At 40.5% G+C, this 18,840-nt stretch overlaps 1 protein-coding gene across 1 annotated transcript; it reads left to right on the top strand.

Annotated features, from left to right (window-relative positions):
- The first annotated feature begins 385 nt into the window (after window positions 1–385).
- lpin2 (lipin 2) lies at window positions 386–18,790 on the top strand. The gene is made up of 21 exons (XM_070844751.1): window positions 386–614; window positions 3,115–3,315; window positions 6,005–6,100; window positions 6,509–6,873; window positions 6,973–7,080; window positions 7,181–7,307; window positions 7,390–7,714; window positions 7,817–7,916; window positions 8,066–8,253; window positions 8,667–8,760; window positions 8,853–8,922; window positions 9,075–9,167; window positions 9,309–9,391; window positions 9,759–9,906; window positions 10,317–10,465; window positions 11,795–11,881; window positions 12,417–12,569; window positions 13,903–14,017; window positions 14,808–14,911; window positions 15,812–17,815; window positions 17,952–18,790. The coding sequence occupies exons 1-20, from the start codon at window positions 501–503 to the stop codon at window positions 15,954–15,956; spliced, it is 2,865 nt and encodes a 954-aa protein (XP_070700852.1). The 5' UTR covers window positions 386–500; the 3' UTR covers window positions 15,957–17,815; window positions 17,952–18,790.
- Window positions 18,791–18,840: the final 50 nt, after the last annotated feature.

The raw sequence follows: 18,840 nt of genomic DNA on the forward strand, positions 1-18,840 counted from the left end.
TAGTTATGCACTATAACAGGCGCACGCAGCAACCATCGTACATACATGTGACTAGAACGTCACTCTGTGCTGATTACTGCTTGTTTTTTTTCCTGAGCTTGCTCTCTTATCAGGGAAAAAACATTGCATAGCTGCTCACAGGAATATGCTATCCCTTATCAGCCGCACACCGCCACCTTAAAGAGGCCGTCCCATTGGCTGAACCTTTTGTGTCCTGTCAGCTGACTGGATGAGCACATCACACATCCTGCAAAGAACAGCCCCAGAAGAAAGATGGCAAAGTTTATGACAGTGTTGCACAATCGCCAGGGGCGTAAGATAGTGGTGTACTGGTATTTACCCCTGGGAGCATTACTCCAACGTGATGAGGAGGGATATATTTGAGATTGGATATGGAATGGCAGGAAGGCATTATCATCATTATCTGAGGGAGGAAAAAACTGGTAACAGTGGGGTATCCTGTGGTGGGTGAAGTAAGAGCTGGTGCTCCACTACCAGTGATGAAAAGACAGAGGTCCTGGGGGGACGGGGAGTACCTTGGAAGCAACACAGAGGACAACACAGACAACAGTGAACAGGATGAGTCCTCGTCTCTGAGGTCATCTTGGTCCCTGGTGAGTCAACGCTGATGGGTCTCTTAGTCGGTCACAGCTTGGGCCTGATGCTAGAGGGCCTACTACACCGTTAGTCATCCTGTATTGTTTGGTTTGGCAAGTTGCTTGGTTTATTGTATTATTATAGTAGCCAAGCCCAGTGGTTTCCTACCTGACCACAGTGAATCAGATGAATGATGCCAGTTTGCATTCAAGAACTGTAAAGGAAGACTGTGAAGGAAGAGGGCAGGACACTGGTCATAGTATTTGTGTTTGAGATGGTCAGAAATACTCAGGCTGGGTCATGAGGCCTCCGTCACCCATCTAATCTGGTAGTCATTTCTTATCCAAAATAACAAACCTGTCTTGGCAATATAGCTACTTGTTGTGTGTACTTCTACTTCAGAATTGACAGAAAGAAGGAATATGTGATGGGTAGCAGCAGGTGAAGCATGTTTGTCACACATATATATATATATATATAAAGATAACTGAATAATGGCACCTTTCCAGACAGCTCCTGTGTAAGGGCAATCTTTGTTTTTAATGTAGATTATTATAAATTCTATAACACGATTAATACATAATGACCTTTATAGATGTTTGGGGTTTTGTTTTTATGACAGACGTCTGCACTTTGTCAGTCCAGTAGAGGGGAACTGTCAAAATTAAAGTGAAAGTTTATTTCATAATGCTTATGAAATGACAGTATTTAGTTTCTTTTGATACAGAAAATCTAGCTAAAGACACAAACACTGAATTGTCCACACGCCATGTGGACATTTTACAGTTTACAATGGCACAGGGAAATTATTTATGCTACTTTTTATGCTTTGGGGTTTACTGGCACCTCTGAAATGAAAAACTGAATCTCTGTATTAGAGTTTTCATGTACTAGGTTGATGCCTGTTGAGCCACTTAGTGAAAAATGTTCCTCTATTGAAAGTCTTTGACGGTTCAGGCAGCACCTTTTCTCTTGGAGCACACTTGTATGCATAACTGATAATTTTAAGAAAAGGTTTTGATCAAAATATTGATGCAGTATAGGTTTGGTTTAACCTTGCATTAGAATACAACCATCAAGACAGTCAAGGGAATCGCTTTGTTACATAAATGAAATAGTCCAACTTTTCAATACATTTCTATACACAAGTTTAGGACTTATTTCCACCATACAAGCAAACCTTAAAATATTTTAAAGAACAATTTTCCAGTGTTGCAGTAACTTTTTTTCATTATACATTATTCTACTGGCTACTTGCTCATAGATTTCAGATTGTCACTGTAGTGACTGTCAACAAAGGGCCTTTGCTCAGGCTTAAGTCTGGGTATTTTTCCATCCACCTTGTTTACAAATGTTGGGTAAAGTTCTTGGAAAGAATTGAGGGCGTCCTGTTGTTGACAGAAGGTCCCACATCAAGTAAGCTAAATCTACAACCCTTTGTACGGTCAACTTGCTGTGATGGTTATTTGATTTAATGACAGTTGCCTGTCTGTGTTTGCTTAGAATCATGTAAATTATTTAGAGTAGTCCGCATGTATTTATATTTTGTTGCTATTTATTCACTTACTCTCGTACTCAGTTTCCCATGTTCCATGATGCCACCCTTTCACAATTGCCCCTATTCTCTGCCCTACCCCACCCTATCCCCTTACCCCCAGCCCCCTCTGCTGTCATGGCTAGAATCTGAACAGAAGGTCAGTGTGAGATAGGAGCATTTCAGGTTACATAAACCCAATGAAGTCAGCAGGCGAATGTGTTTACAAGCCCCACTGAACAAGATCCTGACCCGAGCAAACAAAAATCATGGTTAATAGTTATATGCCCTCTGTCACAGTGACTGCAAACAATCCAGTTCAGTGATTAAACCACATTATGACTGGAAGATAGGTTCAACCAGCCTAGGCATGTGTGTAATTTTCCCTCTGATTTAGTAGCTTCAACAGATCGCTTGTAAAACAATTTACAGTCTTACAAACTGCCTCCCCCAAGTGACGGAAAAAGCGCTTTGGGAAAATGCGAGCGTGAGTCAATCCAAGCCCATACTGTTATAGCATTATTGCAGAACTATGGCTTTTAGTACCGTATTTAATGTACTTTGCAAAGAGTTATGAATGTAAACAGGAAGTCAGCTGCTTCCATAGCAGCAAGGCAGTGGGAACTCTGTGTGAGGTTGTCTTTTCTCATTGTTTGAGCCCAGCCGCCAGCCCCCGTCTCTGATGCTGCTCATGTGGGACAGCGGCCAGTGACGGGCTAACAGTGGCAGTCTGTATGCAGGTCAGGAGATAACAGATACCACAGGGCAGGCAGGCAGAGAGGCAGCCGAGAGATGAAAGCAAAAGTCAAATCGGAAGAGGGTAGTTTAAAAGAAGAGACAACAGCGGGAACTCAAGTGGGAAAACTATTAGATATCACGACTGGTGCGGGCCAGTCACCTCCTCTGGACTCCTGCTGAACAATACACCCTCATCCTGTCTCTCCCTTGACTCAGCTGATATTTTATTCTTTTGTCCCCTGCAGGCGGACACCATGAACTACGTGGGCCAGCTGGCAGGTCAGGTGCTGGTCACCGTCAAAGAACTGTATAAGGGTATTAATCAGGCCACGTTGTCGGGCTGCATTGATGTTGTGGTTGTCCGCCAGAGAGATGGTACCTACCAGTGCTCACCATTCCACGTGCGCTTTGGGAAGCTGGGTGTACTGCGCTCCAAAGAGAAAGTGGTAAGTTGTTTTTCCATTATAATTTTTTTCTCTTAATGACCCGTTGAAGTCATATTGAGCTCAAAATCAAGAAAGCCTTTGAATGTACATGTACATTCATGCATCTTTCTAAATGCACATTTGAGAGAATAAGAATGTTTTGTTTCCCTCCGAAGAAGTTGGCATTATTCCTCAGTGTATACTTCAGTTAATACTTTGAATTGCCTTACAGTTTAATCGTCAGACAACTTAAACATTAGTACATACAGTAGTTGTTGCCTCTATGGCATGAGGATGTATCCAAACAAAGTCAGATTACTTTCAAGTTTTCAAAAAGAACCATATTTTCTGATTACAAGCTCCTAATTTAAAGGCTATACACTTCAACTGCACAAGTGTTTTTACTTATTTACCTGACTAAGTCAACTGTCAAGACCGTGTAGGTATCTGCAAAGTGTGCTTGATTGACATCTCCCAAAAACATACAGCCATATTAGCCGTCATTTCAACAAAAATATAAAATTTAGATATTGAAGAAAATGAAGTGAGACTGTTGCTGCAGTTTTTCATCCAATAGTGTAAAATTGTACTAAATGGGGTGGTGGCACATTTTCATTTCATTTTCATTTTATCATCATCTGTGTGCCTCACTGAATATAAGTTGCCCGATATAGCAGTCGGCCACATTTGAATGTCTAGTGTTTCAGCCAGAGTTAATAGCTACAATGGAGCGTCTTTGAATCATTTGGGGAATTGTTTTGTTTGTTGAACAGAGATGGGATGTTCTGGGCTTTTCTCCCTCATTGATACCAGTTGTTACTATAGCCTATATTCTTGCCTGGAGGTGAGATCCAATTAAACATGGTTCAGGAACAATGGTGCTATTTGTAGCTCTCACCTCTCTCCTAAGAAAACAGCATTTTTGTAGCACCTTTGCGCTGGCCTGATTGATGGGAAGTGAGAGCAAGTTAAGCCTGTTTCTGTAGCAGTTTTGATGTGGTAACTAAACGTAGAGCTAAATGTCATGGATTGTAAAAATAGCCATTCTGCTTGAAGGATTATATTAGAGAACTGCTTTAACAGAATTAACATGACCTTTCTTGTGTGTGAATTTAAGGTTACTTGAGTTCATCAGCTTATGTAAGATTCAGAGTGTTCCTTGGGATTCAGTTAGTAATTAGTAATGGCTAAAATTAGATGGAGATTATAATTTAATGTGTTTTCCCACCACACCACTCTCAATGGTGAACTTCTCTTAAACTTCTATTCTTATGACAGGAACAGTGTGCTCTGACTTAGATAAAGCTTATTTTCTTGCTTGTGGACCAGAGCGGGTGATGATTTGTGGGGGACTGACACTGTCTCACCACCTACCCAGAATGCTGATGGGCTTGGAGGGAGCACTGAATGAGTGGTTCCTATGGCAACAGCTCTACAACTTGAATATGTGGGAGGGAGGAAATGTGAAGAAGAAGAAGGCCTCAACAAAAAGGGCTGTTGTGTAACAAACAGTTCTGCATGTATCCCTGAGATCACTTCTCAGATCCTTGAGGGCTGCTACTAAAAATATATAATTTTTGGAAGTTACTGGACCAAATAAGTGAGGTGATATTTGCGCCTTACATGCAGATATTAATATAATTTGAGAGTGGGGATTAAACCCATGTTGCCAGCCAAATACTTATGAAATTTTGGCTGCAGATGGACCGTCTGTCCCCATACATTAGTCACTTTGGTTGGAAACCAAATAGTTTTTAAAGTACTGTTTGATTTTAAAAAAATGATGATTTTGGGATAATGACTAAACTCAGCTATGCATAAATAGTTCTTTTCCTTTGTTTTCTGATGAGATGTAAGAAGGAGCCTCAAAAGGCGTACTTGCTAATGCTGTCAGAGAAAGACAACCCAATACTCTGACTTAATTTTGAGCGTTGGCAGGCAGGCATTTTGTCCAGTAATTCCAGTAATCCGGCATGGTGTTGGCAAATCCACAATTCATCCACTCAAGTGACCCGTCACCGACTGTGAAAGAGGACCCTCATTTATTCTGGCTCATTATTAATTGGGCATTGAAATTCCCAGCCATCACTCACCGTACATAAATTCCCCTTAGCAACCCTGAGGGGATGAAATTAAATCTTGAGGCTGCTGAGAAACCACACCGGCAGTAAAGAATATCAGCCGAAGGAAAGATACAACATGACAGATCACAAGAGCAAAAACAACAAAGCAGATGATGTTGGGAGCCACTGGTTGAGAATTAATATTGATGATTTGGTTTCAGGTTGTAAGACTGGGCAGAGCACTTGTGAGTCAGATTCTGCCTCTCTCCCGTCTCTGCCAGACGTGACCTGATTTTTGCTTTTGTGGTGTCAAGTTTCTGAATGGCTCATGGTCCACTGGGGCTTTCCTGGCAAACATGAATGGCCCTGTTCTATTGGCAGACTTGACAGAATGAAAGCCCGGAGGACTCGTACAATTATTAGGTTTTTTTTTTATAAATCCTAGGAAGAAAGATGGGGCTGTAAGTAGCTACAGGCTGTCTTATGTGGCCTTACAAAATGTTGGAAGTATAATAAAACATGACCCAATTTGTTTTTAAATCAATTAAAAAGGCATCAGGTATACACTGTTTTCAGTGTCCTAATAAAAAGCACTTCGCAATTACTGTACCATTAAATTACTCTAATTTTCTTTCAAATTCTTGCAGATTGACATCGAAGTGAATGGAGAGCCGGTAGACCTGCACATGAAGCTTGGTGACAATGGAGAGGCGTTTTTTGTCCAGGAAGCTGAGCAGCAGAATGTAAGCATCCAGTTAACTACGCAGATTAAGGACACTCACTATTTAGAAAAATAAAATGAACTAACAATGCTGTTGTATGATAATAACACCAACTTTAATTTACATTTCTTTACTTTGTAATGCAAAGCAGATTGAGTTAAGTGAGATATTTAATGGACTGTAAATGTTTGTTATCCAACAACAGGATTTTTCCAAGCTTACAATTTGAAGCAGAGACTCAACTCTTTCAGAATGAGATTTGTTTGTGTTTCAGTCTTGCTGCCACTGTCATCATGCTTTGGTAGACTTGTTATTCAGTTAAATTTGAAGATGCCTTAAGAACTAATTTGAAAACAAAATCCACACTCATAAGGACAATCACACCAGATTCAGCATTGTTACACCTACTGTAATATTTTCATCCTGTAGCAGATTGTCCCCGCCCACCTGGCCACGTCCCCAATCCCCACTGAGAGTCACCTATTCTGGATCTCAGAAGTCGAGCACAGGGCACCAAAGGTTCTAGAGGATGACCCCGCTGACCCAGAGGACCCACCCGAGCCTCCTGCTCCGAGCACCGTGGCCACAAAAAAGAAGAAGAGACGGAGGAAGAAGCACAAAGGAGACCCTCGAAGAGAGGAGCTCACCCCGCCCATGTCAGTCACTACTGGTAATGCTACTGCTGCTAACACACCCGCTGCTATGACTGCTGCTATGTCCAGCACTGGGCAAAATGAAGAAATCTTTGAGATGGAGCTGAGCTCCGATGAGGAAGCTGCAGCACGTGTCTCAAGGTACGGTCAGAGTCGATGCTCACTGCTGTAACCGTTATCTGTTTAAATAGAAATTAGTTAATTTATCTGATTAATGTATCTGTTTCACCTTGGATTTAGGTCACCATCAGTGACCACAATGCGAGACATTGACCCCAAATTACCCGCAGCGAGACACAACCTTGATGGTTATCCACTGTCTGATGGGGACTGGCCGGCAGATGACAGGCATGTATCGACATCAACACAGAGCCATCAGCAAGAGTGTAGCAGAGACATTTAAATAGACTCTTATTGCCTCTTTGTATTTGTTTATCTATCCCTTTAGTCACGGCTTGTCTCAGGCCTTTTCCCCAAAGAGTGATTCTGAGCTGGTGGTCAGGCCCTCAGAGAGTTTGCTCAGAGCTGAGTCCCATATGCAGTGGACTTGGGGAGAGTTTCCAGAAACAACCAGGGTGAGCGCTTCTCTCCACTACCATTCTGAGGTACATCATTTTCAGTACACTCTCATCTCAGTATTTTTTCCTCAATATCTAGGTCACCAAAAAAGAGAAACCAGAACTCCTAAAAACAGTGACCATCACCCCATCAGAGAGCACCCACTTCCGTGTCATCCTCAGCTCTGAGGCCATGGAGAATGAGACTGAGAATGAGAAGGAAGAGTTTGCCTCCTCCTCAGTGTGCACTATTGTCAAGCCCGAGCCACGCACCCCTATCACAACTGTAACACCTGTGAGTCCTCTCGCATCTGTCAGCACGGTAACCTCTGTGAGTCCCGTAACCCTGACAGAGCCCCTGGATGTCCTGGCAACCTCCACCCCTTCAACCAGCCCACAGAGCGATTCACCCTCTAAAAAGAAAGGTACATTTTGTGGCTATCGATTGCCACTTTTTCAACCATCTGCTGGTATGCATTTATTATGACTGTACATTCACTGACAAATAATTCTGTTGTTGATTGAAGGTGTCCCAAAGAGGAGCCAGCATCAGGGGCCTGAGGATATCTACCTGGATGACCTGAATGTACTTGAACCTGATGTTGCTGCACGATATTTTCCTAAGAGGTTAGATTATGAAAGAGGCACCTAATTAATGTTGCTGATTAAAAATTGAAAGCTAAGTGTGGTCTATTTTAAAACTAAGCATAGCGGAAATAACACTAAAATCCTTGAAGACCAGTATCACGAAGTATTGTACTTTTTTGTTGCTCCAGTGAGTCTGAGGCGGCGACTAAGCACTGGATGGACTCAGAAATGCGCTCCGGCTCGCAGTCTCCACAGTCGGTGGGCAGTGCAGCAGCTGACAGCGGGACAGAGTGTCTTTCTGACTCAGCGAGTGACCTCCCTGACGTGACTCTGTCTCTTTGTGGAGGCCTCACAGAAAATGCTGAAATATCCAAAGGTACAACAGTATGTCACTCATAAAAAATGCAGCTGAAAGTGCACTTAGCACTTTTATGCAGGATAGAAAGTTGAGACATGCTGAATTCATTGTGTAACTTCAAAGTTTCCTTCCTGTGTCAACCACAATAGAGGGCATCCAGACGAGCTATATTATTATACAAAATTGAGCTTGGTATGTTTAATGGTAATGCTGCTTGTGCTCACATTTCCCTTTAAGGCCACTCTTGTCTTTTATTAGGCTTGAATCCCAACAGCACCATATAAGTAGTACCCCCTCAGCTGACATGGCTGATGGAAGAAAAAGTTCCTTGACCTTTCTGTGTGGCTTTAAGTAAAATGTTATGGCTCACCACCACTGACCTTTTCATCTGCCATCTTTAATTAATGTTCCTCTCCCATCTCTGTTTGCAGAAAGATTCATGGAGCATATCATCACCTATCATGAATTTGCTGAAAACCCAGCAATTATAGATAACCCCAACCTGGTAGTGAAGATAGGAAATAGGTAAGTAAGCTTTTTTATTTGACACTTGAAGAGATATATTTTAAGTACATGGTCAATATTAGTTCAGAGATAACTCATGTCTTTGTTCTCAGATATTATAATTGGACACTAGCTGCACCCTTGATTCTAAGTCTTCAAGCATTTCAGAAGAATTTACCAAAGGTTAGTGGGATTTATCTTCTAAAAATGTCTTATCTTCTATAAAAATCTTATGTTCTATGTACTGTTAGTACTTGTGTTCTACGTACTGTTAGTACTTATGGATTAGTTTGAGTTGGCAATTTAAACTTCCTTTTTCTTCTTGTTGAATCTAGGCTACAGAGGAGGCCTGGGTGAAGGAGAAAATGCCAAAGAAGTCAGGCCGCTGGTGGTTCTGGCGAAAAAGAGCGGATAGTACAATCAAGCAGGTAAGCACATGTTACCTAAAAAACAACTGAACTACTAACTACTAAAAATAACACTTGTGCTAAACTATCACTTTTGTTTTTAGTAAGGTCTTTTGTTTTGCCATCCTTATATCTTGGGGTATGTTCCCTTTATTCTTTCAGTCGGAGACCAAGCTCGAAACAAAGGAAGAGTCTCATCTGGAGGAGGAAGGATCCTCCGTATCTCAGGAGAAACTGCCCTTGCCGTAAGTGATACTAAGGGTTTAATAACCCAAATCCAGTGAGTTCTGTAACACGTTGAACTCTGCATAATCACATTATATTGTGAGAAAACAAAGTCCGCAAACAAAGTCTCCTTTTGGGTCTCCTTTATTAAGTGAAATTGAATTTCATGTGTTTAATCAGCATAAGGACTTGAACAGTTAAGAAGGTGCACAAAATAATTAAATGGGAACTGACTCCATTCCCTCTTATTAAGTCCCAAAACGTGTACAGCCAGTTTTGTTTTTCCATACGCATACATAGGTAGGTAATTAAACCCAAAGCCAATTTATTTTCAAGTAATTTATCAGTATAGAATATAAAGTCGATCATCTTTTTGTTTCCCTGTAGGCCTAAAGCAGGAGACTCATCCAGTGATGAAGAGGCCAAGGAGGTGAGCGCAGTATCCTGTCAGGAGAGACTACAGCCAGTGGACATTCAGCACCACTCCAGCCCACACACTTACCGGAAGTCACTACGCCTCTCCTCTGATCAGATAGTAAGTACATTTTCACACGTTTTCCCTCTCAAAACGGTAGAGGCCTGCTTCTTTAAAAGTATATCATCCTACCGACCAACAACTTGTACCTTGTTATTAAGTTGTGCTTTTATTTTTATTTTCAAATAAAAATGTGGCAGGTTTTCATAATAGATGATTGTTCAGGTTACAGGTTGGAGTGTTGAGTTAAATTATGTTTTTAAAGGGTTTATTTTGTAGATGCAGAGCTCCCTCTGCTGGCTTGGTATGAACTGCATGCTGTACGCCAGTCTGTAGGGGGCTCTAAAGACCTGCACATATTCACTGAACTGTGGCAAAACGAACCATACTGGAGACTGTTGGAACACATGTTGTAGTGAATGAAATTGCCTGTGCCTCAAGATGTTCTTCTGTTTTTCTTTTGTTACCAGGGAAGTCTGAAACTGAAGGAGGGACCAAACGATGTGACGTTCAGCATCACCACCCAATACCAGGGCACATGCCGCTGCGAGGGCACCATCTACCTGTGGAACTGGGACGACAAAGTCATTATCTCTGACATTGATGGCACCATCACCAAGTACGTGCCTCCAAGTCACTCATGTCAAGTTTCCCCTTTAAGCAGAGTAACTTCTGCTGAACTTCTTAGAGGCATTATTCTTTTTTTATGCTTTTGCATAGAACATGAATGTACTCATACATACTAAACAATATTTAGATTTGGCAAACTAGCTTTTATTGAAAGTGGGGGGAAATTGTTCTAATGTCTAACTATACTGAATGTGTACTATGTTTTTCATTTTGCTCATTCCCTTATATTCCATATATTATCACTTCCATAGATTATCAGCTGCTTGTGTATAGCTCATAATATATTCATAATACATACCAAATATTGATTAAGTGTGTATATGCAGGATAAAAAATACAGTTTCCCTTTTTATAAAATGTTTTTGTATAATGTCAATTCATGCAAATGAGCTTGTTTAGCATATGACACATGCCAGTCTTGGATCACAATCTGTAGGCATACATATTACAAGAAAGGAAGTAATTCATGCATTAGGAAGACAGCATTTATAGAGATGCGATATTACTTTAAATCTGTCATGTCTACAGTTTGTGCACATTCTGTAGGATAAGGCTCTTGATTTGATGACTAGTGTGATCACCACAGATGGTTACAGAACATTGTATAGGTTAGATTACATAGTGGCAGTTAAATGAAAAAAATAAAGGTAATAAATGAGTTTTATAATTCTTAATATTATATATTATTATTATTATTATTATTATTATATTCTTTTATAATTCTTTAAAAATGAATTAATTAAATAATTAAAAGTTATCTCACTAACTTTATTGCTATGGAAAATGGTTTTATGTATTTTAAGCTTTTAAATGAACTTAAAGCGAGCTCCATCTCTGTTGACACAAACCTGATGTCTGCTGCCTTCCTGACACCCACTCTGAGGTTCATAAGTGGTCAACATCAAACAGGCCCAGATTGACTGGAGCTTATTATCTCTGTGACCCCGTAGGCCAACCTGTGACATGTGGCTTTCTTTGAGTAACAGGGTGAAGAGCACAGGGTCTATAATGAGCCCATTTACATTTCAGTCTATAAGCACACACAGCCATAAACTGGGGTTGAGATACTGCCTCCCCTATGGGCTGGTAATCCTCATTAGAGGAGAACCATAATATTCTCATTTTATGATTAAATGGTAAAGTAGTTATGGTTAGTTATGATGACCTTCTTTGAGCAGTTTGTACTACAGATCTGCTTTGTTTTTTTTCTCGGACTTCCTCATGCTACTCTTTTTCAAGCCTGTTTCTCACTGACATCCTTGGTCGATATGTCTTTATGTCACTCATGTTTGTAAGTGTGTGTGTTTTAATGCTTTAGGTCAGATGTGTTTGGACAAATCCTGCCACAGTTGGGGAAGGACTGGACCCACCAGGGCATTGCCAAGCTCTACCACTCGGTAGCTGAGTAAGTGCACAACAACACTGATTAATCACAGAGGACGGATGAATGGTTGGTCAGTGGTTAGAACTGTCTGGGTTTGATTCCCTGTGGTCTCTTTGTGGAGTTGATATTTTCTCCCAGTGTTTGCGTGGGGTGCTTTTGAAGTGGATGACTCAGTAAGTTTAACTGTAATCAAGGCAGAATTTTTGTAGAAATTAAAAACACCATGAAACTCCATGTCACTATTCAACCGCTTTTGTCATGGTGGTTCCTTATGTGAATTTGAACACTTTAATCTTGATCTGGCTCTGTTGTTTTAGTCTTGCAAAGAATAGAAAATTGAATAATGTTGGAGGAAATGGGCTAAAGTGACCATTAGTAAGAGTAACAAATAGAATCCTCAGTAAACTTTTCTTTGAATTGGTGTAACATGGTGTACATGCTATGAAAGCAACCAGTGCCCTAATTATAGTGCTATTCTTAGTAGTTACTAATGATGGTCATGATGTTAAACTGTACTGGAACAACTGTTAATGAGCACTGCTCTCCCCATTGGTAGGAACGGCTACAAGTTCTTGTACTGCTCCGCGCGTGCTATTGGCATGGCGGACATGACAAGAGGCTACCTGCAGTGGGTCAACGATGGAGGCACCATTTTACCCCGAGGACCTCTCATGCTGTCTCCCAGCAGCCTCTTCTCTGCCTTCCACAGGTACAAAAATATACAATATACTGTATATGGCTATCAGTTTCACTGTCATAAAGCCAAATATTCCAAAATAATCACATACATTAAATCCTTCTTTTAACTAAATCCCAATTCTTGTTTCCCTTCAAACTAAAATTCTTTTAGTCTGCAAACTTAATTACACATTAAATACCCCCAGGTTTCTCTGACTCAAAATCCTCTACAAATCCTCTTACATTATAATTAGCGTTTAATATGCGAAGGTTGTTAAGGCTACAGAAAAACTCATGAATGTATAACTGAATAGGTGTTAACTTGCTTGTATTTTCTTGCTGTCTGTTTGTTTCATTTTCTTTTTCATCTTTATTTCTATCGGCTCTGAAAAGTTGTGAATGGTTTCTTTACAGGCAGGGAAAGCCTTTGTAGCTTGTCATTTGTCACCATAAAGAGTTCAAGCAAATGATTGAGTGATGCTTAAAACTTCCAATGCTTTTACATATTTGATAGATTTTATGCTCATTGCAGAATTTAGCTGTGAATTGATGCAAAAGTTGTTGTTAAACAATATTTAGTAGAAGATGCAATAGATTCATGGTTTGTATTTTATGGAGCTCAGCAACAGTTAATGTCCGCATATGCTAATGCTAAGTTAATTAAGGAACTGAAACACCACACATATTGTTAAAGCTGTAGCTTTGCATGGACATAAATGTCAGTGGCTCGTTTGTATCGCTATTGTTCCCATCTCCTATCCGTTGATTTACGTAGTGCATACAACACACACAACCACTAAAATGCAGGCCTTGTTATTCAGTATAGGCCCATCAGTTTCTATACATATCAATGTCATACACGTACTGTGGCAAAAGCCTTTGTCTTTTCTCCGCCAGCTCTGTCAAATTAGTTAAGTTGAACATTGAGACGCTGCTCTGCAGTATTTTAATCTTATTCATAACTGTTTTCATCAACTGTTTTTTAATTACTTTTAGGTCTTGTATGTCATGGTTAATCTATTACCATAGCAACCTACAGCAAATTAATTTTGTGTGACGCCATTAAGTTGTACATATTAGCATTATTTCTCCCTCTTGATTTCATTTGCATGTAACAGAAACATCCCGTCCAAATTGATTATTTCAAATTGATATTCATGTTTTTTTTAGGTGTTTTGCACACTGTATCTCATGCGCACATACTGAGTATAGTATAAACCAAAATCTTATCTTAAGAGGTTGGACAAAAGCAGACTAAGAGAAACTAAGCGTGTATTTTGCCAAGTTAACTCTAACTCAGACTTGAACCATTGTAAGGTCACGTATATGTGTGTCGCTCTAATCAAGCTGTCTGTCTGCTTCAGAGAGGTCATTGAGAAGAAACCGGAGATCTTCAAGATTGAATGCCTTACAGATATCAAGAACCTGTTCCAGCATAACAAGCAGCCATTCTACGCCGCCTTTGGGAATAGAACTAATGTGAGTTAATGGCTGTTTGAAGATGTCAGGCTCCCAGACATTAAAGCACTTGATTTACATGTCAGAGAGCCGTGTTTTCCAGAAGTCGATGCAGTCATGATCAACACGACACTTTGGCTATCAATTAGCAGACTATGAAATCAGTACTGGGCTGAACCTGAGCTGAGGTCACTGGTGGAGTTTGGTCCCATGTGACACCGTCTGTTGAAGGCAGCTCAAGCTGGGCACAGCGTCCCATCTTCAGCTGCATAAACACCAACACCCAGATGAGGCATTGGGTCAGCCATCAAATTTCTGTCTGTCGCTAATGCTCGCCAAAGAAAAGAAAAGGAAAAACTAACACACAAACACACACGGTCTTATACTTGCCCACCAAAACATTCAGTCTAGAAATATTGCCATTACGTGCGTTAGGTGGAACACAAACAGGAAATCTGTGATTAATGTTATTAATGTGATTATGTCAGTTTGTACCAGTGTGTATTATGTATGAGAGCTACTTTCTGAAAATTACATAATCAAGAGTGGTCTCAGATGACTTTTAAAGGCCCAGTGCCATTTTTAACCATATAAATTACAGTTTTATTCACATACTTTTATCTAAGAGGAAATATTAGAATTTTGTGTGTTTTTTTTAATTAATCATAATTCAAAGCCCTAAGTTGTATTATGCTATCAATTCTTAACTTCAGTTTGGTGGAACAAGTCCTCTGTTTTGATTTTCAGTTGCTGCTTTTTTCTTTACTTTTGGATCACAGATTGAGTCTTTATTCATTTTGTCTTCACACAGGATGTGTTTGCCTATAAGGAGGTAGGAGTTCCAGTATGTAGGATCTTCACAGTCAACCCCAAGGGAGAGCTGATCCAGGAGCAGACCAAGGGAAACAAGTCCTCGTAAGTACCTTAACTGACTGGTTCTGTTTGTTTCACTGTATTACAAGTGCAAAAAAATATGTGCACTCATTGTACTGTATAATATCTGATAAAATACCCACCAAGTGGAATATTTTAAGAGGTAAAATATGTGCTTGAAGCTGCACTACTCAATATTTTGGTGCGAACAATGGTTCAGTGGTTCAAAAATATGAAAGTTGTCGGTTGTAATGAGGAAGCCATTTATGGAGGTTTTTTTAGCGTCCTTCTGCTTATTGTTTTCGTTTTGAAGCCCCCATTGTTTGTTTTGGTTTACTCTCGCTGCAGCACCATGCCCAACACCAAACAGCAGACAACGTTAGCAACCAGCTCTTGCATATAGTGTGGCTGAAGAGCTGGATATCTCCTTCAGGAGTTGGTAGTGAACAAAATAGAGCTAAAAGGAGATTGAATAGTGGGCGGAAATTTGTCAGCTAGCCAGGAATACACAATTTCATCTTAATGCTAATGTTGCTCAGTATCTGGACTTTGGGAGGAGGCTGGTATTTGTACATCCACCAAAGACATGCAGGTTAGGTTAATTGGTGACTCGAAATTGACCGTGAGTGTGAGTATGAATGATTGTCTGTCTCTATGCGTCAGCCCTGGGATTGGCTGGTGACCAGTCCAGCGTGTACCCCGCCACTTGCCCAAATGCAGCTGGGATTGGCTCCAGCCCCCCTGTGCCCCTTAAGGATAAGCGATATGGAGGATGGATGGATGTGTACAGCTTGTTGTGCTGCCCTCAAGTGGCAAACTTGGCAAACAAGTGGCACACTTGAGGGCAGTGTAACAAACTTTAATTCCTGTACTTCCTGTATTTCGATGTCTCTGCATTTCATTTAGTTTTTCCTTGTGACCTTGTGATCTTTTTTTCCTCAGTTACGGCAGGCTTAGCGAGCTGGTGGAGCACGTGTTCCCTCTGTTGAGTAAAGAGCAGAACGAGGCCTTCGTCATGCCAGAGTACAGCTCTTTCTGCTACTGGAGGCAGCCTATACCTGTCATCAACCCTGACGAACTGCTCTGATCCACCACATGTGGATACCCAGGTATTCATATACATGCAATTGGACTGCGCATTTAAATGCATCTACAGGAGCCACATGGACTGAAATGCAAACTTTCCAGTAAAGTTCTCAGACATGCACACACACGAGTGTGACATAACAACAGGGTTATGACAATAAACACAAAAAAGCTAGTAAACTATAATTACCCAGTACAGATGAATGGAAGTTGTCTCCAGAACAGTAAATCCCCATGAATAGTCCCTGAAAATGCTCATCCCTTGGAGAGAAGAGATGAATCACCAATTAAATCATCATCTTTCCTCGTGCCTGTGAAGGCATCCTTACCCAGTGAGCACTTTTTAAGTCTCCATCACTATACAGGGAGAAAAATCTGAGACCCATCTTTTCTATCTCTGTAACGTCTAGCAAACACGATGGTCTGCACTTGCCTGGAAGCGACCGAGGCCCCACACGAGGCATTAGCCTTTAGCACTACGCTCTGAGCTGTGCAGAAGGAAAAGACATTGTTTTCTTGAATCAAATTTTTCTAATTTTCTGACACCCCTGAAGAAGCAAAAAGAAATCTTCAAAACGAAAAGGACCCACTGTTAATTAGAACAGGACAGGCAATTAACTCCGGCCACTAGTCATATGCTCATGATATTTTGCTGTGGCCTTTGTGCTGGAGGCTTTTTTCTGTTCTAAAACATAAACTAAAACAGTCATGGTGTCTGGCAGATAACCACTCCACCACTAATGAACCACACACAGTTGTAAGTTTCCAGAAGTCTGTGGTTATTTCAGATCACCTCTTTCTCCCCCGGACAGCTTATGACGTTCGTACCGAATGAGTCACGTTTGGTATTGTAAACATTCAAGGTCATAGTTAGATGTGACTTAAAAACAAAATGAAGCAGCTTCATGGTATATTGTCTCGCTGTTATTTTAATGTTTATTCTGTCATACAAGCTCTGGCGGATCAAGTGTGTTTTGTTAACAATTGAGTCATTATTTATGATAATTGATATGTTTAAGTTATTGATTTCTATCGTGATGCCTTTGCTTGTCTGAAAAAAAAATTAGCACCAATGCATTGTGGAAATACTTCAAATTGGTATTTTGTATGGTTGCTCACAGGTTAACATGCACTTAACAGTAACTGCTAGGCCTTGTGTGATCTTTTTTTTGTTTTTTTTTTGTGTTGTATCCCATTTTATCAACGACCTGTATTCTTTGTTTTACAGTGAAACTTTCAAGGTACATACACATTCCCTAGCAAACCTCAGAATCCGCAGCTTTAGTATTAAAATATTTGTGTAAATGTAAAAGATGACGCTTGAGTTGCAACAGTGGAAATAAGCAGATCTGGAGGGAGCTTAAAATGAAGGATTTCGGCTTGCGAGGTCCTCTGTAGGATGACTATGGGCCGATGTAAGAGTGTGTGTGTATGTGTGTGTGTATGTATACCTAATCACTGAGAGCTGCTGCTGTTGGGGTTCACCCTTTGCTTATGTTCCCTCAGTGGCTTTAGCAAGACTTATCCAGCGCACTTTGTCTAAGCTGCACCCAGAGACACAACTCAGAGCACCTCTCACCCACACGCACTTCACCGAAGGTCTTCACAGACAATAGACCAGAGTATGCAATTAATGCAGGTTGAGTTTTACCTCTTTGCTCTGTGAGTGACCCTCTGACACCACAGATAAATTAGCTTTTCTCAAACAACACAAGTAATTTTGTGAAAGAGGATTTGTATTTGTAATTTGCAGGGCAAAATGTGCTGATTGAAAACAAAATAATGTTTATTCTGGGTGCTGAACAGAGCCACCCTTTAGCGTGTGTGTGTGTGTGTGTGTGTGTGTGTGTGTGTGTGTGTGTGTGTGTGTGTGTGTGTGTGTGTGTGTGTGTGTGTGTGTGTGTGTGTGTGTGTGTGTGTGTGTGTGTGTGTGTGTGTGTGTGTGTGTGTGTGTGTGTGTGTGTGTGTGTGTGTGTGTGTGTGTGTGAGAGAAAAGACTGATACCATGCCTCTAATGAGCAGAGGAAGAGCCGTTGGGTCTTGTTTGGAGGTAAACAGGAAATACTCGGTTGTGTACAGGAAGCTTTTTGAAGCGCTAACTGGCATTATGTGTGTATATTTTAGGAAAACACAGATGTGCCACTCAACTGACATGGATCGATGCCTCCAGCACAAGTGTAACAGTAAAAAGCTAATATGTGCCAGTTAAGTTTAAAATCAGAACAGTTAACATATGATGGAGGAAAAAAAGCACAATTTAGGATGATGGCTTCATTCAGATTTGTCACTAGTACTCGTCATTATTTCGCTGAAGTGTTTCTGGATTCACTCTGTAGCTCAGACGTTTTTGTGATGAGTGCTTTGATTCGTTTGCTCGTTCTCTAAGGCGTTTGGTGAAGTCGAATAGATATATCTTATGATTAACAAAGGAATTCCATTCTTTCTATGAAAGTAAAGCATCTTGTGTGGAAGAATCACACTTCATCCTCTATGATCCTGGGATACGTGGTGTATAATATTTGTTCTCACTCAACTGCTGTGGAAAATGATCCAGTATATACGCTGATCATCACGTTCTTCTGTCTTCGATGCCTTTTGTTTTATTATTTCTTAAAAGTGTATGATCTTTGTGGGACTGTTTGTTTCATTCTGTTCGGAGGTTAATGCTTGCTATTTGATAATGTCTGACCAACAGAAGTACCTTAAGTGTATGCTGTGTTTGATTTGTATAGAAATGTATGTTTAAAGAACAAAATATGTCATAAGAAGAAAAATACAGGCCTAATGAAACTAACAAAGTGTGGCTTGTGGTCATATTTGTATGAAATAAAGTTTCTAACTGAATACATGTGAGTGTGCTACACTTTCCTTGTCTCCAGTCCGAG

This window comes from Pempheris klunzingeri, chromosome 15 (genome assembly GCF_042242105.1).
Source record: "Pempheris klunzingeri isolate RE-2024b chromosome 15, fPemKlu1.hap1, whole genome shotgun sequence".
In the NCBI taxonomy this organism is placed as follows: domain Eukaryota; kingdom Metazoa; phylum Chordata; class Actinopteri; order Acropomatiformes; family Pempheridae; genus Pempheris; species Pempheris klunzingeri.